Source organism: Podarcis cretensis (assembly GCF_951804945.1).
Source record: "Podarcis cretensis genome assembly, chromosome: 2".
NCBI classification, from domain to species: domain Eukaryota; kingdom Metazoa; phylum Chordata; class Lepidosauria; order Squamata; family Lacertidae; genus Podarcis; species Podarcis cretensis.
In genome coordinates, this window is record NC_137171.1 from 80943761 (window position 1) to 80970314 (window position 26554).

The following is a 26554-nucleotide window of genomic DNA, read 5'->3' on the forward strand; positions in this document are numbered from 1 at the left end:
CCATAGTAGGGCAGATGCACCTTTTTTCGTGGCTGCACAGGGAGGGGGCGGGAGGACGGCTTGGATTTCTCCAGCCGTCCAGCGTGGAGACTAATTTGCTTGCATTGGCGCAGGATCCAGCGCTCCTTCCCAGGTACCCGCCCCTCCTCATCTCGGGCATCTCTCTCTCTCTCCCCTCCCCTCCGCGCTCCAGCCCGCGTCCGCCCTATAATAGGCTGTTGTCTGCAGCGGCGCTGGGGCGGAGAAAGGAGAAGGGGCTCCTCGGAGGAGGCCGCGCCTTCGAGCAAGCGGACGCGGCGCGCTCGGCTGCCTGGCCTCACTCCGCAGGGAGGTCCTCGGCGGCGACTGCGGCCAGACGCGCGGGCGGCCCTCGGGGGAGACCGGCCGCGCCTCGCCTTGCTTCCTTCCGAGGGGGATTCGAAGAAGGGGCTTGGCGCCCCGAGGCCGCCAGGATGGTCTCTGCCTCCGCCAGGCCTGCGCGCGTCCGGGAAGGAGAGGCGTCCGGGGAGAGGTCGCGCTGAGGGTTGCGCCGCGGAGCCGGGCCGAGGAGGGACCAGGCTCCCGGGGGCCGCGCAGAGCGATGCAGCACCCGCTGGAGCTGGGCGCCGCCGCGCACTATTTCCCCGCCGACCCCTTCGTCGACCACCGATCGCACCGCTACCGGAGTTTTATGATCGAGGAGATCCTGACGGACCACCCGGACGCCAAGGGCTCTGCCCCGGCAGGAGAGCTGCTCAAGTTCGGCGTGAAAGCGCTGCTCTCGGCGCGGCCCTACCACAGCCCCCTAGGTAGGTCTGTGGGCAGGTGGGTGAACCGAATCCCGTCCCTCCCCGGATCGAGCTGTTTGTGGGGCGTGGGGGGGGGGTGTCGGGAGAGCTCGGCTGCCCCCCTGGAGAGGGAAGGTGGGGACTGAAAGGGAAATAAATAGACGTGGACCTTCTTTTGTCCGCGCGCAAAGAGCTGCTTGGACGCTGCTTTTCCCCCTTTCCCTGCTCAAGGTCAACTCTCCCCGCCTGGAAGCTCCACCGATCTGCTTCTCCTTCCATCTTTGGCCGAGGGGGCGGCGGGTGCCTTGGGGGCAGGGAGGTGGCGCGCGAGGGACAGTGAAACTCTGCTCTCGGGGGAGTTTCAGCACTCCGACCCCCCCCCCCCCCCCAGTATGGAGAAGTCGAGGCAAGTCCCACCTCTTTCAAAGAGAGCAGATCTCCGTCGAACATGGCTAAGGCTTCACGGATCAGGGCCTCGGGTAATCTTTGGCTGCGATCCCCAAAGACACGCGCGCCTTTCCTTCCGTGGAAATCTAGGGGACTCGCTCCCCAAAGGGCTGGCACGCCAGAGCTGTAGCTCAAGAAATGGACGGGCCTGTGGCACAGCAAAGTCTTACGTTAGTGGGGATTTTTCCCGAGTAAGACTGCAGTAACACATAACGACTGCCGTCCTTGATACACTAAACTAGGGAGTAATCTCCCGTAAGCTTCGTGGTGCTGATTCGTTTTACTTAATTAACTTTCCCCCAGAAACGGAGGTGCAAGTTTGTTGTCTTTGAGAGGGTCAGCGTGTCCCACCACCCATACCCGTAAATAACACAATTCGGAAGATTCCTATTCCGATCCATGTAGATCGGTTTGAATAAGTAAGTTCAGAGTTTTGGCGTGCGCGCGTGTGCTGGGTCCAGGCAAGGCGAAAGGAAACAACCCGATCCACAACCCATTTAATTTGATGCCTTTAGGCAAGCAGTTGTTTCCACTGGCATGGCATCAAAGGAAAGGGAATGGATTTAAGGCTGCAGTCTTGTGTTCCCTGAGCTTTTGGGGCTGTGGGGTGCAGGGGGGAGGACACGCGTTTTGGTTTATGAAGGCCCGTTGAGGTCGGTGACACTTACTTCGGAGTAAACTGGGACGGGATCGGGCCTCTCTTTGACACCCCCGCCCCCTCCCTTGTGTCCAGATGAATCTACCGCTGGCAGAGATAGCAGAGCCGGTGTTATGGGTGGGTCTTGCAATAAAAAGATCCCAAGATCCTGTGGAATGGCATGGAGGGAAAGTGTCGAGGCTTGCACCGCGAGAGCCGCGGCCTGGACGCGAGGGGCGAAGGGGAAAGGTATTGATCTCTAGTTGCTCCGAACTATCTCCCTTGTGGTCTAGGAGCTCTTCCTCCCGGGTAACCGGCGGAGGGAGCCAGTTTGGGCGCTGGGTGGGTGCTCCGCTTTGCTTCACGCCCGATTGGACCAACCCCAAGCTTTCGATGAAGGACGGCTCAGTCGTCAACCTCCAGAGCACCAAAAACTGGGAAGGATTCTTCCAAAAATGGGGTCCTCGCGTGGCAGCGCACTGCTCCCTAAGAGAGCGAGCCTGAACCCCTTACAATGCAAGTGGGGAGTGAAACGGACCTTCTTGCGAGGGAGAGCCGTTTCAGGCCCACCCCAACCCCCCACCCCGCTCTCCTCAGCAGCATTAGATCAACCGCCCATGTTTCTACGAGTGGTATTGCTTTGTTTTGTTTTGTTTTCAAAGTAACCGTATCCAAATGCGTAAAATGTTTCCTTTGCGTGCCATTCCGTCTTGTAGAGCGGGCCTTTGGACCTTGCAGTCTTGCTCTCGCCTTCCGGTATCTCTTTGCTGTGCCCCCAAACTTGAAATGGCGCCTCCATGACAAACGTGTGTGTGATATTTCTCTGTAGGAGAATATCCCTTTTCCTCCGAGGACGGGTTTTCTTGCCCCTGGTTCCCCACCCGGGCCTTCTAGAAGCAAACTTACTCTCCTTTTGCAATCTGCTTGGAAACCAGGTGGGGCTAGACGCGTAAACCTTACAGTTTATTGGCGGAGCTCTGTGTGTGAGAGAGAGGCCTGCACAGACCAGGCTCTCAAGCCGGAAGGATTCCGAGAGAGTCTTTCCCTTCCCTCTTCAGTGCAAAACGGTTCCCTTTTCGGACTCCAGCGCTGAACAAATTTGCATCCCTCCCCGAGCGCTGAGCTGACGCGGGACCAAGCCCATCGATTTCAAAGGCCTTTCATGGGGCTGCGTTTGGCCGAGCCTCTTTTCCTTTTTAAAAAAATCCTGAATTGACATGCAATAGCAGAGCGATCGGTGGGAAAATGTATAATATATCTTATCTGTATTTCCCATGACTTCAGGCAAGGGGAAGGGATAGGCCACAAAATGTTAAGGAGGATTCGAGGGCGCACAAAAAGCAGATTAACAGCATAACCCTCTGCACATTTACAGAGTACATCAGCCCAGCGGGGCTTATATGCAAAGGATCATAGCCTTATAAATCCAGCTATTTTCTCTTAGCCAGGTAGTGCTTCGCACGAGGCCTACGATTAAGACAAGCATAACACGATCGTCAACGGGTCTTCAAAACAGAGTCAGGAGATAGCAACGGAATTGCCAAAAAGAAAAGTTTACATAAGTGCTCTGCGCGCTGAATTCACACGCCCTCCCCTTTTCTATTTGAATATGTCTGTCTTCAAACACTGGCCTCAGAAATTATCATTTAGGTCTCATTTTATGTCAGGAGTGGAATTCGGATCCGATACAGCTCCCCCGGCCATCAGAGGGTCATCTGCGGCTGGAGTTTTTTTGCCTAGGGGTAGCTCTTTCCAGTGGCGTAGCGTGGGGGGTGCAGGGGGGGGGGCCGGCCGCACCGGGCGCAACATCTGGGGGTTAGGGTTAGGGGGCGCAAATCCACGGGTTAGGGGGTGCAAATTACTTGCCTTGCCCCGGGTGCTGACAACCCACGCTACGCCACTGGCTTTTTCTCCGACTCTGTAGGAGCAAATTGTTCCACCGTTAGAGAAAGCAGCCCAGGATGGGCTTTCTAAAACAAAACCAAGAGACCCCTCCCTGTGGGACATGCTGGCCCGGTAAACGGTGCGCATTTGAGCCCACGTCGGCTGTTTATTTTGGGGCCTCTTCCGCGGGGACTAGATCCTTGTAAACGCTGCGCGCAAACGCCTAACAAGCCAGTGGTGGCAGCCGGCGCGTTTCGATCTGCTCGTCCTCCCTGCGGGGTGATCCGATTGCCTCCAAGGCCCTTCGACCTACTGAACTACCAACAAAGGCGGCGGAATGGGTTCGTTTTGCCAAGCAGGAAGCCGCTGCGCCTCGATTTAAGCCGAAGTAGGGTGGGTCCGAGAGTCCCTTTTGGAGAGAAACGTCGTGGATGTTCCAAAAGAGAGACGCGAGGATTCTCTCGCTTCCGCGCTAGGACTCGGAGCGCGCGCTACGGATTCGCCCTTTAGAGTGAAGCACTCTTGACACCTTTCAGGATCGAAGGCTGAAGAAAATAGGAGCGCGGAGAGGGGCCCGTGGGTCCAAGACAGCTGCTCACATGGCACTCATTGGGGAGCCTCTTTCTACTCTACCAAGGAAAGAAATCTGAAATTATAAACGATTTGCGTCTTAGTCTATTTTTAACTGATCCCCGCGGTAGCCTGTATGCATTGGCTCTCGAGCGCTGCCAGCGCCTTTCCCCTCCCCGCCCCAAAGTATGCGGAGTGCGGATGAATTTGTAACTCTCAGGCGGATGCAAATGTACCGCCGCCTTTAGAGTTTGCTCAGCAAGATGAAAAAGTACCCCCGAAATGACCTCCTGCCTGGATGGAGCGAATAAAAATTCCTCCACGGTTTTGCGAGGAAATCACTGAAGGCGGCAGGTCTCTTCTGCATGCTTGATAGGGAAGGTAGTTTCATTGAACTCAATGGGGGCTGCTTTTGAGTAAACGTGCATAGGAAGGTGCTGTACAGATATAGATGGATGCGGTGAGTGGAACACTGCATGCCATTACTTTTAATGGGTGAAGATTTAAGCATATGTTGAATTCTCTCCACTCAGTCAGTGCTTAATTATGTTTGGATCCTGTCCCTGGTTTGGTTTAGTTTGGGTGTGTGTTTTTTTTTGGGGGGGGGGTGTAAGCTATGATGTTTTTGCATTAAACAATGGTTGTCTCAAATCTAGGAAAAGTTGTTTACATCTTTTCATTATTCTATTTTCACTTTTTCATTATGGAGGAAAATGCTGGCATTGTCTTAGAAGCTTGATTGACACGCCCTTTAATGTATTTGCATGCAAATTAATGTGTATGTTATGTACAGCTCAGTCCTACACATGTCTACTCAGACGTAAGTTCCATTGACTTCAGTAGCATTTACTCCTAGATAAGTGTGTTTTGAGAATCTAGCTTTAATCTAAATATCGGGTTACATTTCCATTGCCTTGAGAATCGGCCTATGAAAGTGGAATAAATTTAGATTCCATTTTAAATCCTATTCATAAGCTGCTAGACAAAAGACTTTCCAAAATCAGAGCAGTAGGCTATATATCAATCTCTATTTATTACCTGTTTTATGGGAAATACTGAGTTACTGCTTCACTAAATAGATTTCCACAAACATGGAAATAGTTTTTGAGCAACAGTATATACAGACTGCATGTAGTGTCTTGAATTCTTTTAAGAAAAGGTTTTCACCCGTTTGCTAGACGCATTGCTTGAAAGTAAATTTCGGTAAAATCGAAGGGACTTGTTTTGTCTAATATTGTGCTTCCAATGTTATTTATTTATTTATTTTAAAAAACTATTCCTGATGCTCATATGATTCGAAAATACTGTAAATATTTTAGCAGCAGCAATTTTTCATTTCTTTCCAAACGATAGAATATGTTCTACTGCTCTTCAGGGAAAACTAAATATAAAATATGATCACTGGGAGCAGAATGCTAGATACACAAGCTGCTGAATAAAACGGCAACATTTTTCAAAGAAGTCAATTTCTGCCGCTGTCTTAAAGCTTTACAGTGGTAGTGCCATCCTAAAAACATGCAAACAAGCGCAACTTGCGAGTAAGTCCCATAATCGAAGTATTACCAAATAGGACGTTACCTAAATTCGACTGACGTCATCGACGTCTATTTACAGCACAGGAAGCGCCTAATTCACCTTCGTCATAATCAATGGAAGTTTCGATTTAATTTGTTTACGATTGAAATGGCAAAACCACTGAAGTCACTAGGGCGCTAGTTTCCTTGGAAATGGCTTTCGGATAAATACAGCAGCTGAGGATCGAAAGTTAAACCAGTTTAGTTATGGAAAATTGGCAGGATGGCTGATGGGACTTACAGGAAAGGAATCCTTCCCTGTCGATCTCTCCTGCTCTCACCCCCCACCTCCACTTTCGATACCCAATCGCTTTGGATCTAGACGCACTTTAAGAGGCGCTCTCATTACTCGGCTCTCCTTCCCCGCGCCCTCCAGTAAACCTCCGAGTGGCTGGATTCGGCTGCGGGAGTATCGCTAGCCAGTGCGCGAGAAATCGTGCAACCTGCCCCTATTCACCTTTAAGCCAGAATCGGACACGCTTAGACTTAATCCTAAATCAGCCTGGAAGGAAAAGATCGCGCTGCACGATTTCCCGCGCTCATGCAGTCTAATCCCAACCTTGTTTACTCGGAAGTAATGCAGTTTAGTTAAATGCGTCTTAACTGCCAAGTAAATACGTTCATTATTATAAACCCCAGCTGCTCCTATTTCCACCCACTGCCTCCTCCTGGCTGGCACTCGGACACCTCCTAGCTAAGAGACTCCCCGTTTCCCATCCAGCTTCGTCCGGCCAGATTGAGTTGAAGGGAGAGCAGCAGGAGGAGGAGCGCAACCGTAGACCTCAAGGTTCTGAGTACTGGTCCCGCTCCTCCCCGAGGCTTCCTCGGTGATCTGGAGGCAGTGACTCTAATATTCTACCTCACCTGGGTGGGGAGATGAAATGCGGGACCTACCTGCCACGCAGGTCACCCAGAGCTCCCTTGGGAAAAGTTGACATGCAAATAAAGGAAATACATATATAGATCAAGCGATTCGAGATCTCAGCGGCTTCTTAGCTTCTTTACCACCTTAGAGGCCTGTCTTAGGACTCTATTAATAATCAGCCAGCCACATGATGGGAGTTGTAACCTAGCGAGGTCTTAGAAGGGCACTGTCTGCCCCAGCGCAATCCCTGCAGTAAAGATCTTTGTGGAGAGCAGATTTATAGTGATCCAAGTGGTATGCCCGAATACCAGTTTCCGGGCGTCCCAAGCGGGGCGAGTGCTGCTGCTGTACTCAGGTCCTGCTCGTGGTTAAGGCGACTCTGGGTACAGGATGCGAGCTGCACTATCTGGGCCTTCGGCCTGATTCGGCAGGGCTCTTCCTGTGACAATACCTCTGTGCGCCATCGCGCCACGGGAAGCCATAATTCATCTGCTCCCCTTTAAAACGCCACAAGGCTTCTTTTGTCTGTGGGTAAGGAAAAATCCCCTGAAGAGTGGCCGGAGAGTCCCGAGCCTATGAATCTGCCAGGCGCGACAGCAAGCTTTCTTCCCCGGGATCTTTGTCCTGACGCTTTCCTGCTTCCAAACGCTGCTATCTCGGAAGTGGGGGGCGGGCAAGGGTGCTAGACCTAGAATTCTCACCGCCCCCCCCCGCTGTTGACTCTCAATCTCTCTCTCTTTGTTTTCAGCGGTGCTGAAGGCTGAGCAGGCGGCGGTTTTCAAGTTCCCGCTGGCGCCTCTGGGCTGCTCAGGCCTGAGCTCGGCGCTGCTAGCGGCGGGCTCCGGGCTCCAGGGCGGCTCGGGGCCTCCTCACCTGCCCCTTGAGCTGCACCTCCGCGGGAAGTTGGAGCCGGGGACTCCGGAGGCGGGAGGCAAAGCCAAGAAAGGCCGTCGGAGCCGCACCGTCTTCACCGAGCTGCAGCTGATGGGCCTGGAGAAGCGCTTCGAGAAACAGAAATACCTCTCCACGCCCGACAGGTGGGCCCTCGCCCAGGGAGAGGGGGGAAACGGGAGCCCTGGGAGTGGGAGTTAGAGGCAAACCCCCCCCCCCGGACGGGGCGTACAGCCGGACAGCACACGGTGGTGGGGATCGTTGTGGGGTGGGTGAGGGGAATCCTATCGGCTTGCCTTCCTGCCAAAAGAGAGAGGGAGAGCGCACGTCGAGAAAGCCAGCCCGGGAAATCTTCCCCGGGGACTCTTACAGGTGTCAGGATCAGTTCCCTCCAGTCCCCACCAGAGCTCAAAGTCCGCAGGCCCTCCGCGAACGACCCCACCTGGGCAAGCCTCTGACCCCCGCTGAACCCTTCTTCCCCACAATGGGGATGAGGGTCCAAACCCGGAATGAGTCCATTCTTCCTTTGGCCGCCGTTTCTCCAGCAGGACAGCACCGAGGGTGGTTTCCCACATCCCTGCAAGATTTAATTGCGTGCGCAGGAGGATACGGAGGCCCCCAGCTTGCAAATATGGCTCATTTTGGGTTTGCTTATTGGTGATCCACCAGACATTCCAGTGTCCAATACTAGACCTTTCTTTCTGAAAAGGACAACATAACTACTCATTCATGGAGCTTCATGGACGGACCTGATAAATGGCTTATTTATTTCTTTTCTTTAGCGAGCCAACCTCTCGGGGTCGTCATATTTGCTCACTTTATATACGAAAATGCTGCGCTCCCAGAACTAGAGGTCCTGACCCTATTAAAGAGGGTGGATGGTGGGCGTAGAGGGGAAGGGATGGTGAGTGGATAGCGGCGCAGTTTGCGCAAGGGAAGGAGGATCTGGAGATAGAGATCTCGAGCCACGTGCGCCCTCTCTTCTCTTCCCTGTAGGATAGATTTGGCGGAATCCCTGGGCCTGAGTCAACTACAGGTGAAAACTTGGTACCAAAATAGGCGAATGAAATGGAAGAAAATAGTAAGTGTGCTTTCTGGAAGTTCAACCATTTAAATCGGTGTCCCCCCCCCCCCTTCACCCCATGTACTTTAGATAGGCAACCGCTGAAAAACACACTGTTCCAGCCAAATGGCTTTTCTTGACCTCCTAGGAAAGGGAGAAAGAAGGCGCCAGGAATATAATGGCAGAGGTTTGTTTTCTCTCCTCCTGCCTGTCTCCAAGTACCGGTGTGACCTGGACGCATCCATCCCAGCCGCAAAGGAAAGAAAATGCTAGTCAATTGCAACCCTTTCCTCTGTATGAAAAGTAATACGCCCCCCCCCCAACCCACAGATTTCCTAAGGCTGCGGACAGAAAGGGCTCCTTCCAAGGGTGGAGAACCTCGATCCACCAGACGTTTTAGACCACAACTCCTATCAGTTCCAGGCAGCATGGCTAATGATCAGGAATGAGGCGAGTTGTAGTCCAACTCGGACTGCAGTATACAGCGCCCGGAACAAGCACTACGGAAAGCGATAGGGCCCATCTCATTGGACTGTGGCACGGTCAAAGATTGTACCTTTGCCATTGCTCCAACCCGACTCAAACCTTCAGGGCTTCCACGGGCAAAACGTACTCTTGGCAGGGAAGAGCCAGTCGACCCCACTTCCTCGGTCCCATGATGTATAAGAAGGACTCAGGATTCAAAGCTGATCCTCCTCACTGCGCCCCCCCCCCATTGCTGCCAGAAAGCCTGACACTGGTGATCTGTGGGATTGATAGACCCATGGATTACTCGTGGATTTCAATGTGGCGTTCTAACGGGATGGTAATCGGTGCAGCTTTGTCCACACCGATGCCTTCAACCTGCTGTTATCCCAGAACAAGACCTTGCCTGGGATATTCAAGGGACGGAGAGGCTGTCCTGTTCCTCACGTGGAACTTGAACGAGATGATGTCAGATTGAATTTGGGCTGTTTAAAACCAGTCTCTCCTACTCTGATCCTGACCGTAACTTTAAAGTCCAGGTAGATAGTTGATCGATCTTACTTACACCCCGATTCTCACAACAGGAATGTAGGAAACAAACAAATTATTTCAATAAGTGGGGCCTGACACACATTCACGGTGATTTATTATTACTGTAGTCTTATTCCATCGGTGTGCACGGAATATTATAAAGGAACATTAGACAACTTGGGGAGACACCCAGAGGAAAGGAAAAGCTGGAGAGGCAAGTGTAAAGGATTAATAATAATAATAATAATCATTAATTGTGTTTGTATACTGCCCTTCCTATTGAAAGAGCGCAGGGCAATGCGCAGCGTTTTAGAAAAACCTCATCTTTAAATTGAATCAGTCAATTAAATAAATATTAATCCCACTCTTTCCTCCCAAAGGAACCCAAAGTAGTCAAAACACCCGGACAGTGCAGAACTTAAACCATAGTATGGAAAAGCAGCACCAAACTAACATGGCTGATATGCGCAAACACAGTTAGTACTGGCAGTGCACATTGTAATTGCATTTGCGCGCAGTAGTTATGAAGAAAGCGGCAGCCTTGTACGCCTTCCAGGGCTCATAGGACTCCAACTCCCATCAGCCCCCGTCAGCATGGCCAATGGCCAGGAATGATGGGAATTGTAGTCCAGCGACCTCTGGGAGGCCACAGGTCCACCATCCCGGAAATTCTACTGGGAAGAAATCCTGTGGATCCTGTACAGGATTGTAGTGCGGTTGTCTTTTACGGAGTGAGAGTCTCTTCCTTGTCGTGGCCTCAAGCATCCGTCAGACATCATCTGGCAAAAATAGGGGGGCGTTTTGCAGCGTCCTTTAGGCGGAAATCCTGTGCTTGTTCACCCAGGGCTTATTTTAGAGCAGGCATATCTAAGAATGTGATGCGGAGGGCCACAGGTTAGGCACCCCTGATCTAAACTCCTGGAGAAGCTCCAATTGTAAGCAGAAGTACTCCTATAAAACAAACCAGCACGGATCTTTCCTGGTTAGGAACTGGTGCTCTGAGTGAGTGCACAGATCCAGCAGCCAAGGCGATCCTCCCTGTTAGCCTCGCTCCTCTGCAGCAGGAGAGTGACCCTTACTTGCTGCCTGAAGATGGCCACCGGTTTCGGACAAGACTGGTGCTTCTTTAACAGCTGCGCAAGGTAGAAACCCAACAGGTGAGGCGATCTTCTGCGTGGAGAACAGCTTGCTGGAGAAAGGCTCGCCCGCTGGATTTCTGCCTGCCAGGATTCTGTCAAAAGAGCAGGATTTCTGCAGGAAAAAAACCAAACCCAGACAGTCCTAGTTGACCCACTGGTTCGCGCAAGCCAGGTGGAGGGTCAGGGTCGGTGTTAAAATCCTGGGGAACCGATGCTTATTAGAAATCAGGAGCTTTTTTTTTACTTTGAATTTCCCTTTTTTAAAAAAATAAAAAGGACGGGTTCCTTACAAGCCTGTAATTCCCCGCCCCCCAGCTGATTAAATTCTCTGGGCCTTCTTGCTTTCTTCTCCCGATTTCCCCCCCTTTTTTTCTTTTTTGCAGGTTCTGCAAGGCGGAGGGCTCGAATCTCCCACGAAGCCCAAAGGCCGCCCGAAGAAAAACTCCATTCCTACCAGCGAGCAGCTGACCGAGCAAGAGCGAGCGAAGGAAGCAGAGAAACAAGCGGAAAGCCTGGGCTCCCCCTGCCAAGTCAGCCAAGAGGAATAACGGCGCGCCGCAGGCTGAGGCCTCTCGGCGGGAGTGCCTTGCAACACAGAGACTTACGGTACTGCAAAGGCGGCCGCGGCCGAAGCGCCTTGCTTCTCCATTGAGTGGCCTAAGAGGCTGGATCCGCGACGCCTTCGAAATCCTCCCTCTCGCATCCGCGCGCGCCCTGTTGGAACCTCCAGCCATTACGGCTTGAACTGCAGGCTTGTGCGCCTTGCCAATCGACTAGTCCTCGCTGAGGCGCTCGCTTGCGCGTACGTGGTTTCTTTAAAAACCAAGTGGATTGCCTGATGCGTAAAGAGGAGTAGGCGCACAAAACAGACGAGGGGCGCGCTACTGACTTTGTTTTTCAGAAGCTGCAGAGTGGAAGAAGATGGGTGGCAAAATGGTTAGTGGACTATTATTCTCAGTTGAATCCGTTGTATTTACTGCGCGTTTGAGCTGCCCCCGCCTCCGTCCCTGTTGTGCACACGTAAGGAAAACGTCGCCTTCGCGCTGGGTGGGCGTTGGGTGAGAAGGATTTGGGCAGAAGGGGGGCTGCTCTTTTTCTTCTTTCGCTGTCTCAGACACGGGGTGGGGTGGGGTTGGGGTCCCGCAAATTATTCGACAGACAGACGCCTTTTACAATCGGTTTTCATTAACATGAAGATATTGATTTTATTTCAATAAAGTATTTTATGGACGACTGGCCTGAGCAATGTCATGCGTTCATTTCCTCAGAACCGTCGAGGCCAGGAATGGGAAACCTAGGCGCCTCCCCGCCCCCCCCATAGGAGTCAATAGGGCTTCACCCCCCATAAAATATTTGAGGGGTCCTCCGCCAAGTTGATGGACATTTCAATTCAAGTGGTGTGCGTGACCACATGTGATTGATTATGCGGGGCGGGGCTTACCTGGGCCCCCAAATATTTACCGTAATTCTAGTTGGCCCATGGGTATGACCAGAATTTTTGGTTGGGGGGCAGGCTTTTGTTAAGGGGGGGGGCAGAACACAATTTGATGGATTGATTGATTGATTGATTGATTGGAAGCAGCTGCCCCCTGCCCCCCTTGGCTACACCCATGCCCCTGCCGCCCCCCCACCAGATGTTGCGCAACTTAAATTTCCCAGCAGCCCCAGAAAGCGTGGGAGTTGGATTCCAGCAACAATGGAGCTAGCCCAATAGGAGGATTCCGGAGAGTCAATGCACAACTCACGTTCCCCCGAGAGTAATCCTCTCCCTGTTCAATGGTACTAACTCCCAGGGACCTGTGCAAAGGCAGATTTCCTGGGAGCAACTCTCAGGCCACTAATTCGAGGCAATCAGCTGCAGGAAAGACAGTCAAATTCTTAACAGTGTTCGTAGATCAGTTTTCGCAAGAATACAAACCTCCCATTGTTAATACTGTAACGTTAATTGCCACTCTCTGCTTTCTGCATTTCCTTTCGCTTAGATCTCAGGATTTACGATCAGGACCCCACACTTCATACATCTGGTGAAGTGGACCGGAGTCCAGGAAAGTTTACGCCGCAATAAATGCGTTAGTCCTTAAGGTGCCACATGGCTCTTCGTTGCTCTCTTGCGGCAAGACAGACTAGTGGGGCTGCCCTCTTCGTATGAGTTATTGCTCCTCTTTTCCCTTCCTTGTCAGCGCAGCTTCCCAGCTAGAAAGGCTCGTTGCGTAGTTTTTGACCTTCTGTGGTATCAAGCGAAGCGTAAGCTTGACTAAATATAGAGAGCCAAGATCCCTTATAAAGCGAAGCATTTTCTTGGTCTTTTCCTTCAAGGCAACAGTATGCAAACCTTTAAGGCACACAGATGTCTCCATCCGCTTGCCGCAGGCTTCTGTGATACCCTGAAGCTGGCATACTTTGACACCAAGAAACGAGAGAGCCCAGTCAAAGCCATCATTTAATGGCTGACACTTTGGGCTATGGTCTTAAGTTGGCATGTCTGAAGCATGCTCTGTGAACTTCTGTTCACAGAAATCTGTGGACCAAATCTTGCAGAACTTCTCAAGTGAGCGCAAATTAAGTACCCGCTGGACACTCGCGGGTTGAACTCTGCGGTACTGCCATGTGCTGAACTTTGGCTAAAATTTGATCTTGCACTGCTAGTCATTATTTAAAGGTGCTTATTGCTCTCTGTGTTATTCCTGCATTGCAGGGGATTGGACTAAATGATCCTTCCTTGGGGTCCCTTCCGACTCTACGATTCTATGATTTTATGTTACCTTGTCCTAGTTTTGACTGGGGCTACGTGGAGCTTCTCCCAAAGCAGTCTACGCAGGTTTGGAAACTGACGTAGGTTTCGAGTTGCCCGCCAGCTATGTGGCGCTACGGGCTGCTACTGGGCTGTCGGATCCAGCGGAGGATGGAGGCCGGGTGTCCAATCCGAGCCGCGTTTTCCAACAGCAGCCAGCTGCCTTAGGACTGGAGGCTAGCTGGCAGGGCGTGCATGGAGTTGCAGGATGAGCCGCTTTCCCCGTCGCTTGTTCCCACCTGCTGGAAGCCGAGCTCTGTGGAGAGGGGCTCTAATCCAGTTCTGAAGTACATCGGGACTTCTCGCAGCTAAAGGCGGGCGGCGGGCGGGGGAAACAGAGGCTGCGATCCTTAAAAAAACCTCTTTCCTGAGAGTGAGCCCAGTTATCCGTGTACAGGATGGGGCTGCTCACAGCTGTACTACTTTTAGTGCCCGTTTTTAATTCTACTTGTAAACAATATTTCATCCAAGGAGTGCCTTCTCCCCTCAGGTTATCCTTAGGACCACCAATGTGAGGTAGGCTAGCCCGAAAGAATGGCCCAGTGAGTTTTATGGTTGAGGAGGGATTTGAATCTGGATCTTTCCTATCTCTGATCTAACCACTCCGCTGCTTCTCCCTAACAGCCTGAACCCAAAGCTCAGATGCCAGCCGCCGCCATCTCAATAGGGCGCTGCCAACCGAGCGCATGTGGGATTCAACCTGGCCTGCAGTTAAATCTTGTCAGCCAAATGAAACTGGGTGGCGGTGGCCACCCTGCACATACGTGTTTATTCGGAAGCCGGTCGGTGTTTGGCGAGGCTTATTCCCAAGGAAGCGTACCTAGTAGGATTGAGACTGGTCGGCGCTGGGCTGCCCGGCCCTGTCATTGGGCAGAGGGAGGGAGCGGCCTTAGGTGAACTGCAGAAAAATCCTGGAGGGCGGAGCGGTGTGTGCCTCGCAACCTGCCTGCCCTGCTTCTCCTCGAGCTGGCCTCCTGCCCTACAGGAAGATTTCAGTGCCAGTGTGGGGTGGGCGCGGATGGGGGAGGGTGGTATTGCCCTTCGCCTCAGCATTCATGGTAAGTGTGTCGGAATAGACTTGTTCATAGGAGCCTAGCCTTCAGGCACACCCGGAAGGAGAAGTACTTCAGGCACAAGAGCGGCTTAAAGCCAGGACTTTTGATCAGAGTGGTCGGTGGAGATATAAAAGTAATTAAGACCCGCCCCGCTTCACTACTGCTGCAGCCCCACCCGCCATCAATGCTCTGTTCATCTCCTGACTTCAGCCTTGACTCCTGAAGTCCCTGGTTATAAATTAAAAGTACAGGTGTCTAGGTCTGCGGCAGTCGCTCCTGGCCCTCGTATTCGTGTCTATTCGGGAGTTTCCATTGGGATCACTCACAGCCTGACGATGCCTTTCCCTCTGCAATTTTATAATTCGTGTATTTAGTATATTTATATCCCGCCTTTCTCCCTAGTTGGGATTCAAGGCGGCTTACAACATTTAAAAACGTCGTTGTAAAATACAGAATGAGAAAAACAAACTCGTTAAGAACAATAAGACCACCGGAAGACATTTAAAACCAGCTGCCAGAATAGTTTGCCCCGACAGCACTAAGTTCCGCAGAGTTTAATGGGACTTACTACTAGGGAAGTGTGCATAGGTCAGATTAGTGCTCCTCTTTTAGGTGACTTTTACATAGGCGAGGCTTCCCGCGCTGAATGGGAAACCGCAATTCCGTGACTCTACAGCCCGATTCCTCCAGCATATTTTACTCGGAAGTCCCATTTAGTTCAGCGGAAAGGGCGCTTCGGAAGATTAAGCTCTTCCAGAGAAATAAATACTTCTAAAATCAGCACATCTGGATTTTAATTAAAACTAGTGCCCCAATCCAGCGCATATTTTTGGGGAAACTAAATGCTGCCAGCAGCTGATTACAGCAGGAGGATTCCGCCGCTTTAAAATGTGATGGAATCCGAGCTGAATGCGAGGACCTTCTTTGGTTTGAATGGGGCCACCAGCCTTGACTCGTGGCCCTTGGAAGGAGAAGGTGAAAAACCAGGGCCGGCTCCTGTCATGTCCGACACCATCGTCTTCTGAGGAGAGTGGGTGATGGCTTTCAAAAAAGATGCCAACCCGATCAGAACAGGTGAAAGCAGTGGTGGAGCTCAGGTTGGATCTCGCGGATTTCGTAAAGAATAAAAATCGAACAGCGGCAGTAATATAACAGCTTTCTTGGAACCAACGGAAAATTAGGGAGCAGTGTTTTCGAGTTTCAAAACTGGACATTGAACCACCACCCAAAAACCAAAAGCAGCTGATGGTGGAGAAGAAGAAGACAAAGGTGAAGAGCCCGGTGAGGCCTTGCCTGTAATATGTTAGGTCCTATAATGTGATCCGGGAAGTGTCTTGCGGGTTCATTAAGTTAGTTTGTGCCCATCGCAAAAAGGGGTCCAAGTCACTCAGTTCTATGCGATTGATCTGTCTTTTTAGCATTGCGCAGCGAGGCACCGAGCAGAGTTTAACAGAAACGTTAAAAATCTGGGATAGAGTCAGCAGAAGTCCAAGGGAGTGCTAGTCATAACTAGCGCAGCGGTGGCTATCTTTTTCTTTTAAGAGAGAGAGGGAGACGCGTCTGTTGATCTGCGGAGATCAAGTAAGAAGAGAGGTTGTTATCTCCCACATTCCGCTTCTCCGAGGGGCCATCCGACGGAAGGGATGGGGGCGATGTGCGCTTCGCCACTATGCTCGCTTAAAAACAAAAATATTGTAGCCGCCACCGCCCAAATCGGTGGACTTTGTTGGGGCGGGGAGTCTGGTGGGCTGAATCAGGGGTTGGCCACAGCTGACCCGCTGCTTGGAGATTTTGTTTTCTTCTTAGGCAAAGACCTCACGTTAGATGGCAGAAAGCAAATCTTCCAGTTTTGGGGTCCCCATGTGGGTGGCTCTGTTCTCCAAAGGAATGGAGACAAAAGTGCAGTGTTGGTCCTTGGACGGGTGTGTGTAAAACCCGAAGAGTAACATAAGCAATAATACCTTGCTTGTGATCCAAAGTACAGTACTTACTTGCAGTTCACGAGTGCTAGTTTGACAGAACTCTTCCTCATTTTTGTCCAGCCTAAGGAAGAATTCTGTGACACGGGAAACTTTTGAAATTAAGCCAGGCCTTGGCAAAGCACTGAGATGCCGTTGACGCTTATTTTGTTGTGAATGGACCAATAGATTGCTTCTGCTTTTGGGTCTTGAGACAGGGCTGCTGAAAAAGTCTGTGGGGGAAGGAGAAAGAATCTCCCCGGAGTTCTTCGGAGCGTCCAGGCCTTTAATTGTGAGAGTGTCCACTCAAGGTTCGTACTTCGCGCGGATTAGGGAGCCCTAACACTTTAACCTGCCTATCATACTCAGCTGTATTTGGGAGGAGGAGGAACCTAACTAGCCTTCGCTTTGGGAATGACACGTCTTCCCTGTTGAAAAAGGAATAAAAATAACGTGACCTGTTGTGCGCGGGCACGCAGTCTTTCCCTGAGGGATGGGACTTCAGGCGGAGAGGCTGGGCGAGTGCGCAGTGGCGGGTCGTTCCACAGGCGACTTCTTTCCAAGCATTTTCTCCCGGCCACTCCATTCAAAACAACCGCTTACTTATTCCTGCGCTGCAAAGACTGCCACTCCTCGAATCCACTGTATCTCGGCCGTTTGCTCATCTCCAAATCCATTTCAACGATTTAGTGCCTCTTTTTCACCTGGAGCAGAAAAAAAGTGGTTCAAGTCGCAGTCCTAGATAGAAGGAGCGGACTTCAGGGAAGTCAAGGAGGGCTTCTTTCGGATTGCGCTGGGGGTGTCTTTGGAGAGAGGCGCCCCACAGTCATGGAGTTGGCGTGAGCTCCTCTAAGCATTTCCTCGATTGTTGAAACCACTTTGGGGGAAAAGCGCCAGTGAGCCGCACATTTTTTTTCAAGGCTATTTCAACGAACTCTTCCATGAACTCAGTGGAATATTTGCACCAGCTGTTGACAGATTCGGGCTGCAGGTCTATTAGGTATATTTTGGCACCCGGACCGAAACCCGTTTACTGGAAGTCTGGTTGGCTTCCACTGAAATTCACTGCGGCTGCGCGTTGGTAGGCAGCAATTTTTTTTAACTGTCTCAAATCACCTTCCACACCAGGGTCGTGGCTGAAGTATAAAGCTAAGTCCCTACTCTGCCTGGAAGTTCTTTTTTAATGGTGAAATTCTTTCCCAACCCATGAACTTCCCTTTTCACACGTGCCATCCAAGAAACCAGGTCGGCTCGGTGCCTGGACTTGAGTTTTGCTTTCGGATGAGCTGGAAAGGTAATGAAAAACGAGAGCAAGACCTTGAAACCTGGTTCTCCCGAACTTTTGATAAAACTAAACAGCGAAGGAAGTCTCAACTCCCAGGGGAAAAATGCAAAGGAAAGGAGGCGAGGAAGAGCCAACCCATTATTTCAAAGCTCGATTTTATTTGCCTTGGTTATTATTATTCATCCTGTTCTAGCTTTTCCCTTAGAACAACAAACAGAGGCATCAGAAGTCGCTTTAAAACCTTGAAACTCAAAAATAAATGAACAGCAAGATCTTAACCGTGTCTGCTAGGAAGTTAGGTCCTCTGAGCTCAAGGGGGGTTGCTCCCTGATAAGTGAGTAGTACATGCTAACCCCACTTCTCTGGGAGCAAGCCGGCCCCATTGATTCCAATAGGTCTTATCTGGTTTAGGGTTGCTGTAAGGGACGCGGGTGGCGCTGTGGGTTAAACCACAGAGCCTAGGGCTTGCCGATCAGAAGGTCGGCCGTTGGAATCTCCGCGATGGGTGAGCTCCTGTTGCTCGGTCCCAGCTCCTGTCCACCTAGCAGTTTGAAAGCACGTCAAAGTGCAAGTAGAGAAATAGGTACCGCTCCAGCGGGAAGGTAAATGGCGTTTCCGTGCACTGCTCTGGTTTGCCAGAAGTGGTTTAGTCATGCTGGCCACATGACCCGGAAGCTGTCTGCGGACAAACGCCAGCTCCCCCGCTTGTAGAGCAAGATGAGCGCCACAACCCCAGGTCAGGACTGGACCTAATGGTCAGGGGTCCCTTTACCTTTACCTTAAGTTGCTGTAAACTGCAGAGGACCTCCTTTCGGGACCAGCATCCATTCCTGGAAAGTGTGAACTGATCCCCCCGCCGCTGAGTACCCTCATCCTCGTCCCAGCTTTCAGGTCAGAGGATCCTCTCTCTGGGTAGCTTTGAACCTATTACCCCGCCTATTCCGGACGTGATTGAGGCCTATGATGGGTGCGTGTAGTAGGCAAGAGGAGAGACTGGCGCTTATTCTTCGTGTGCCAAGCCGGCATCCCCCTAAACGAGACACACCTTTCCTTTGCCCGTTCTCTCGCAGTTCCCCGGCTGCTATTGCTCCCTTAGCCCGGGGGAGAGAGAGACCTCTGACCCTCCAAATGCAGTTAGACTCCATCTCCCATCAGCTCCTGCCAACCTCGCCAATGGTCCCCTAGGAGAGACTTCCGCCTTCCTGTCCTGAGCACAGTCGGTTGGGAAGGAAGGAAGGAAGGAAGGAAGGAAGGGAGGGAGGAAGGGAGGGAGGGAAGGTGTCTTTGCTTTGGGATTGATTTCCGCTTCATCTCCACAGTGGAGTTCCGCGCCAGAATGCAGGCCTGTCCCATCCTTGACAATATGGACTTGCATACTGGAGCTATCAACGCGCCTGTATTATTTCCGTCTGCCTGATCCGCCACCCAGATTGATCCGATTTGGACCTCCTCCATAATATGCAGGGGTTTCTCGGTTGGGGTATCCATGGGGTTGCCTTCCAAGTCATGACCGCCAGGCGCACCAGGAGTTCAGTCAGCCTTGGCTGGTGGCTGTTTTATTTACCATTAATAATAATAATTAATTTGCTTACATCCAAGAATTCATTTGCGCAGAGAGATCGTTGCAAAACCAGCTCCAACTTCTCAGGCTAGAACCGAAGGGCTCTCTGCGCGCTCGCGCTCCTTTGCGCGCGATGCTTGTATCGCTGCTCTCTCCCTCCCAGGCCCCACTCGCAAAAAACTCCCACCCCACAGGCCGACTTTGTCGCCCAGAGTTCAAGCACGTCCCTGCCGAGGGGTCTGGTCAGAAAGGGAACGCAAGTTGGTTGTTTTTGTTGTTATTTGGAGTGTTTCAGAAGGGTGCACAATTTGATCAGGCGCGGAGGGGCGGACAATATAAAATACATAAGAAATGAGCATTGCAAGGTAGGTGGCACAGGGCCCCTTTAACATGCAAGCCCTTCCTTTTCCTTCCTTCCTTCCTTTCCAAAACAAACACGCGAAACTGATTGTCTTCATCCTCCGGTTGCCGACGAAATCTCCAGCTGTCCACGAAGGTATTCCAACGTTGACTTTTTGGTGCGTTTCTGTGTGTGGACTTGTGTTACTTTTCTCCCTCCACCACTTCTGTTCCCATATCAAATTACCGAGTGGCTGAGGAAGCAGGTAATTATATTCCGTGTTCGAGGAAGAAACAAAAACAAAAATAGAACAGAAATCCACTCATTTGGGAAGAGCGAGTGGGCGAGGGAAGCTTAAAACGGCTTCCCTTCTCTTCTGGATACCGGAAAGGGACGAATGAAAATGTCTGCCTTTTCTCCCTCCCTCCTCCCTGGTTGCTTCTTCTGAAAATTAGTGCAGCACAGTCCCGCGCAAATGTACACGGCAGCATTTCTCAGTGACTTCAGTAGAACTTATTGGGGTTCACCCAATGCAGCCCAATCGCAGCAGCAAGACTCCCGGAGTTCAATGATTCTTTACTTCCCAGGACTGCGGGTGTTTCTGTTTACGCGCGAATTCCGCCCCATTGTGCTCCGCCAGAAGCTCATCTTCGCGTAAGCAGGCATAGCGGGATCGCTGCTTTAAGGCGCACATTCTCCACCCCAGGGGTTTTGCTTTGCTGTCTGGTGAATTGGCTGCCCTGCTGTTTTTATTGTAATGATCATGGGCGTAGCCAGGATTTTGGTTGAGGGAGGGCAGAACCTCAGATTTGTATTGCATTGTGTTCTTAGCCGTTTCTGTTCCACGTGTAAGCCGCCTTGCGTCCCCATAAGGGAAAAAAGGGGGGATATAATAAAAACAACAGTAATAGGAATAATGTCAGTAATATTAAGTGCCTGGGAGGGAGCGTGCAGAAGGAAGACGCCTGTCATGTTACTGATAGATACTGTGGAACATCTAATATGCATTGGAACATTTTTAGGACTTGCAATAGTGGGTGGAGAGTTTTTAAGTTTCCTGACCGAAGCTGCAGGAGTGATGCTGAATAATGAAAAGCCCCTTCCCCGTGGTTCCTCGGGGAAGCGCGGCCCTTCCGCAGGCGCTTTCATTGCCGAAGTAGCTTTGAAATCCCACGAACTCTTCCCACCGAAATTGACGGCTGCCTCTCCTCCTCTTGGTTTCAGCGACAGGGCTACAACAAATCCCAGTAGCCACTCGCGGTCCTGCGAATAATCAACGCAGAATGTTCTGGTGGTGCCTGTTATGGCCTCACCAAAGGAACAGAAGCGAAGCAAAAGCGCACCTTCTCTTTCCATGTTTCCTCCCTGCCAAAAAAGCAAAAACAAAGCCAGAGAGGTCTGCTGGAGGAGGCTCCTTCTCCCTCCCTTCCTCCCACTCGTTTTCGTTTTTTGTTTTCAGGTTTAAGGCTGTAATCCACACATACACACTGAACCTGAGAGAAAGTCCAGTTGAAGTCACTGGACCGAAGAAAATCGTAGGATTGAGCTTCCTTTAACGCAGAGAGGGTCTTGTAAAAAGTTAACGATGTTGACAATCTGATCTTTGCTGGTGCGCAGAGGCATTTGCAATGCCGATGAGCTGCTTAAACAACGGATGCCTCACGATCGTTATTTTACACCCCCCCATAGCTCTCATTTTTATTAAAAACATACCCAAGGCTGCCAATGTCGCTGGACTACAACTCCCATCATCCACTGGGGCCTGGGATGGAAGGAGCCTAATTACATTTAGAGGAGTGTCAACGCCAAAGGTTGCTGCCTCTGGTATGTTTTTATAGGAAAGAGAAGCGACGTTGGAAGATGGAAAAACAATAACGAGACCTAAATAAACACGAGACCTTCTTGCCCAAGCTGCTCACTGGCACCACAAAAGGCTCTTTCCAAAGGTCCTTTCCTCCCCAGCTGAGATCAGATTGGAGCAGCTTTAATTTGCGGGACCTGCCTGCTCTGGAAGATGCGCTGCTCTCTGCTTGGACCATCTCGTTACATCCCAGTTTTTCTCACTCCGGACCTTCCTTGGCCGCCTCGTGTAATGTGTGCGAGCGCAGGTTTAGGATGGGGCTTCTCTAGCTGCGGAGGAGGCTCTTTCTCCTTCTCATTCTAACAACGCATGCCATGGGATGTCTTTGAAGGCCAGTTTTTTCCGTTGCGTAAAGCCACCTGTCCCGCAGGTGAGCTCCCGGGACGGAGGCCTGCGGGGTCGGGGAGGGAGGCGGTTTGCGGAGGTCTTCAATTCTGCAGAAAGATCCTGCAGAAACGAGCCAGGGAGATCCCGCAGAGAGGTACCTGCTGGCACAAGGTGGCCCAGCCTGGACTCACCTGGCGCGACCGGGCGGCGCCCTCCTTCTCTCACCTGACGTCTCCGCCAGGCCGGGCGGGGTTCCTTGTTGTTGTTGCTCCGAGTTTGTTGTTTGGTTTACTTAAAGAATCTATCAACTGCCCACCGTTTAAAAACGCCCTGGCAGCGTGAAAAAAGCAAAGAAAAAGCAAATACCAACAAAATGCAAAGCTAAATAAGAATACATTAAATCCATCTGTAAAACCAACAGAAACCATTTTGAGCAGGAATGTCAACACTGCCTTGGCCAGATGGAGTGCTGGATTTTCAAACTTCTTTCTAGCTTACATTAAGGAACATTGATATAGTTTGAACCCAAAAGGTGTAGGTGTTTGTGGGTGTTTACGGGAGCACAATGATATTTTTATAGTGCACTTCTATACAGGTCTACTCAGAAGTATGCTTTATTGAGTTCAATGCTCCCAAGTAATTGTGTATAGTCTTTGGTGAACATAATAATAATAATAATAATGATTAATAATTTATATAGTCAGCCAAAGATCATAGGGTGATTTACAAGTTCTATAATATTATAGGGTTTCTTGAATAGATTACTGGTATTTTGCACTGAAAAGGTCCTCTAACCATTTACAACCAAAGTAAAAAATACAGTAATAAAATCACATGAACATTATTAAAACAGATTTAACAGTATAATATATATTTATTTTTATTGGGTTTTATAAACAAGAATAATGTTATACAAACAACTATACCAAGTTTTCTCATGTTATTTGTATATCACAAAAATAGCATAATAAATGTGGTTATGCGTCTTTTATTCTACTTAGTGGGGAGGGGTTGTGTCATTGTTACTTGTAAGGGTTCTATTACTAATCACTTGTTGTTTTTCCTTGGTGGTGAGAGAGGTTGGAGGTGGCTTAGGGTGTGGTTGGTTGTCTTTGGTTGGCTGTAGTAAGAATTGTTTTTGTGTGTGAGCAGGGTGTGAGTGTGTATTTTTGAATCAGGTTAGCCAGATTGATTTGTATGCTGTCGGGGGATTCTTCTTGTTATCTTGTTGGGCTGTGCATGTGATATCGTGCTGGAGCACAAGGAAACAAAAATATATTTGGCAGAGCCAGTCTTGTGCTCCTGCTGGTGTGTTTGCACTGAGCCAACCTCCTTGTGTCTTGCCCCTCTTGGTAAGCCGCAAGGAAACTAGTGATTGGTCAGGTGAGTACGACCTCCTTACCTTGCTAACTGTTGTTGCTCCTCCCGCTAGATTGACTTGAGTGCAGATGGGTTGGACTTTTAAATGTTCAAAAACTGAAACACCTTTTGCACATTAAGTTAGAGCAGGGAATCCTGTCTTGGATGCAAATGTTTGTTTTCCCAACCCCATCAGGCACAGAAATGTCTCAGCCCTACACACCCCTACAATATTTTGTTGTGGAGCATTTCTTGTACAAGGCTGCTCCACAATGCTGCAATCTGGAAAGCTGTTTAAAGAAGTTCGTTGATTTATACTGAAGATTATGTTGGGGAATGCCACTGGAAAAGTCCGTAACAGATAATGTTAGGGATGTCTAGAGCAGAAATGTGTAAGTTTATCTTGGTCTTTCCTCTCTTTCCCCCCTCCCAAGGGATCTCTAAGCACCACTTATGAGAAGAATTATGGATTCAATGTCAAAAATTAATTTCTCTCCAAATTGTTTCCATTCTGACTACACACCAGGTCTAAAATATGCTTGGTGGAGCGTCCCAAACCTCATACAAATTCTGCCAAGATAAAAAGAAACAAAAGTAAACAAAGCTGATCAAGGAAAGTTCAGATGACTAATACTTATTCGCAAAGTTTTAAAAAAACCACACACAAAAAATCTAGGCTCATTCACTAACTATGAGTTCCAGCATAGTCCCATTGATTTACATAGACCTACACCATTGTAAGTAGTCAATGAGTCACTCTATTAGAATGCTTCATTAAATCTCTAGGTTTTCTTCTTTCTTCCAGGCACGTAACATGTATTCCCAAATGCCTCACAATTTAAATGAATGCTTTCATGACCGCAACCTTCTTGCATGAATTATGTCTTTCAAAGTCTTCAGTCTCCCCAATAATACACATCTAAAGATGTGCAACTGTTATGCAGGCTGCATATAAATCTTCAGGCATGGTCAGAAAAGATGAAAAATAGGGTTGAATCATACAGTAAAGAAACTACTTATCTTCTCCAGTCTCCAAACTTCTAATTCATTTGGAGAAAGCTATGCAAGTTCAAAGTTGCCCATTCAGTTTGACCTTATATTTCCCCCTTTGCCTGCAACCCCACAAATAAGGCCTGTGAATTCAACACATCCAGACACCAGACACCCAAGGGTTATTGATCCTTCAGACCTGCCAATAAATGAGTTTTTGGAGTATCAGGTTGCTTTGAAACATCTACAGTTTTATAGACATCCTGATCACTCTGTTCTTACTTCTGTACTTTGAAGGAGCAGTTTACCAGATTTTCATATTTTTAAAGAAAGCAGACAAAAAAGCCACAAGTTGCTTGCACACCCCAGCCTGCCTTCTGCCTCTGCAAATTGTACCAAAAGGAACTGAGCGAGTAATTCACCCAGTAGTTTGTGCTATCAATTTGAATACAATCTGCATGTGCTAATTAATTTTTAAAAATAATTTGCTAAAAATTCTGCACCACCAACATGAAGAAAAACCTTGTATGATAAGCAGGAATCAGCTTAATGTCACACATGGGGCCAATATATATGAAAAACCTTTTGTCGGGGGTCCAGAATATAAGGGACTGTTACATGGTCTTTATTCACTGTTCCAAGCAGAAAGCCAGAATCCTCAGTGGCTGGTGAGACTGTTCACTGATAAGAATTGCCCATGCCTGCTATAGAATGATGATCAAGTCTGAAGTGGGAGGAGATATCTGAGATGACAAGGGAAGAAGCTTAGCAGCACAGAAGCACGTATCTGTTGACTATCTAGAAGCCCTTCTCATGGGTCACTAGAGGCAGTTAACAACCATGCAAAACTATGCCCCACAGCCATGGCCATAATTTTCACCTGTGAACAGCCTTGCCAATTACCGGCAGCCCAGATGGTCAGCATAATAATAAGAGACAGCTATGGAAGCCTTCTCTGGGACATGGGTGGCACTGTGGTCTAAACCACTGAGCCTAGGGCTTGCCGATTGGAAGGTTGGAGGTTCAAATACCCGCAACCGGGTGAGCTCCCATTGCTCGGTCCCTGCTCCTGCCAACCTAGCAGTTCAAAAGCACGTCAAAGTGCAAGTAGATAAATAGGTACCGCTCTGGCAGGAAGGTAAATGGCATTTCCATGAGCTGCTCTGGTTTTGCCAGAAGCGGCTTAGTCATGCTGGCCACATGACCCAGAAAAACTGTGTGCAGACAAACGTTGGCTCCCTCGGCCAGTTAGGTGAGATGAGCACCGCAACCCCAGAGTTGTTCACGACTGGACTTAACTGTCAGGGGTCCTTTACCTTTATCTTTTATGCAAGCCTTATCGGCGACTTTGAGGGGGGAAGCGGCGTATTACAACAAACAAACAAATGTGCACAGAGACCCACAAGGGAATGGAACTCAGAAATGAACTTCTATATGCATGGCAATACTTGATGGCTGCCTTTGGGAGGAAGGGATATGATATAAATTCAAATGAATGAATGAATGAATGAATGAATAATATAACATCAAGTGAGTCATTTGTGTACCACCAGTTGAAAACACTACAGGCAGAACTTAGGTATCATCAGGTTAAGCAATACTTTTCAGTTGGGAGCAATCAAGTTTACAGGTAGCACTAGCTGTAAAATAAATAAATATTTTCACTTGTATTCCACTTCACAGAAATCTCAGAGGTTTTGTAAAATGTTTGAGCTTGTTAGTTTGGATTACTGGTACTCGAGGGTCTGGCAGATAGCGTTGTTAGGGGAAAAAATCTCATAAACTATAAGTCTGTAGGGGGATTTTGCTGCGTGGCCTGATTTAAAATCATTTATGAATAAGGAGGGCGATGGATGAATGGTTTCTCCTGTCTAAAGTATGAGTTTCATGAACCTCATGCCTTTTTTATTTTATCATATTTTACCCTTATTAAATATCTATTCATATGGTGCACACATGATAAGAAAACAAGGGAATTAATATTAATATTTTGTTTGATCCACCTCAAGTTCAACATATTGGTAATTATTGTAGTGTTTTCTATTTCAAATATGTAGAAGTACTTGTTAAAACTCTACAATATTTTGCTCTACTCACGTTCTATGTCTGCATTGGCACTGCACAATGCTTTGTTTTTTTGTTTTCTGCAAACTTCTCTTTTATTTCTTAGTTTTCCTTCTGTAATGTTTTCCTT

The 26554-nt window shown here is 49.4% G+C and overlaps 1 protein-coding gene across 1 annotated transcript; it reads left to right on the top strand.

The window, feature by feature from the left end:
* Nucleotides 1-303: 303 nt before the first annotated feature.
* On the top strand, nt 304-11959 carry BARX1 (BARX homeobox 1). The gene is made up of 4 exons (XM_079965085.1): nt 304-788; nt 7493-7781; nt 8632-8716; nt 11217-11959. Exons 1-4 carry the CDS (start codon nt 581-583, stop codon nt 11379-11381), a joined length of 747 nt encoding a protein of 248 aa, XP_079821211.1. The 5' UTR covers nt 304-580; the 3' UTR covers nt 11382-11959.
* The last annotated feature ends 14595 nt before the right edge of the window (nt 11960-26554 follow it).

Coding starts and splice junctions, on each gene's coding strand:
- BARX1 (XM_079965085.1), top strand. CDS start 581: ATGCAGCACCCGCTGGAGCTGGGCGCCGCCGCGCACTATTTCCCCGCC. Junction 789..7,492: donor GCCCTACCACAGCCCCCTAG/GTAGGTCTGTGG, acceptor CTTTGTTTTCAG/CGGTGCTGAAGGCTGAGCAG. Junction 8,717..11,216: donor GAATGAAATGGAAGAAAATA/GTAAGTGTGCTT, acceptor TCTTTTTTGCAG/GTTCTGCAAGGCGGAGGGCT.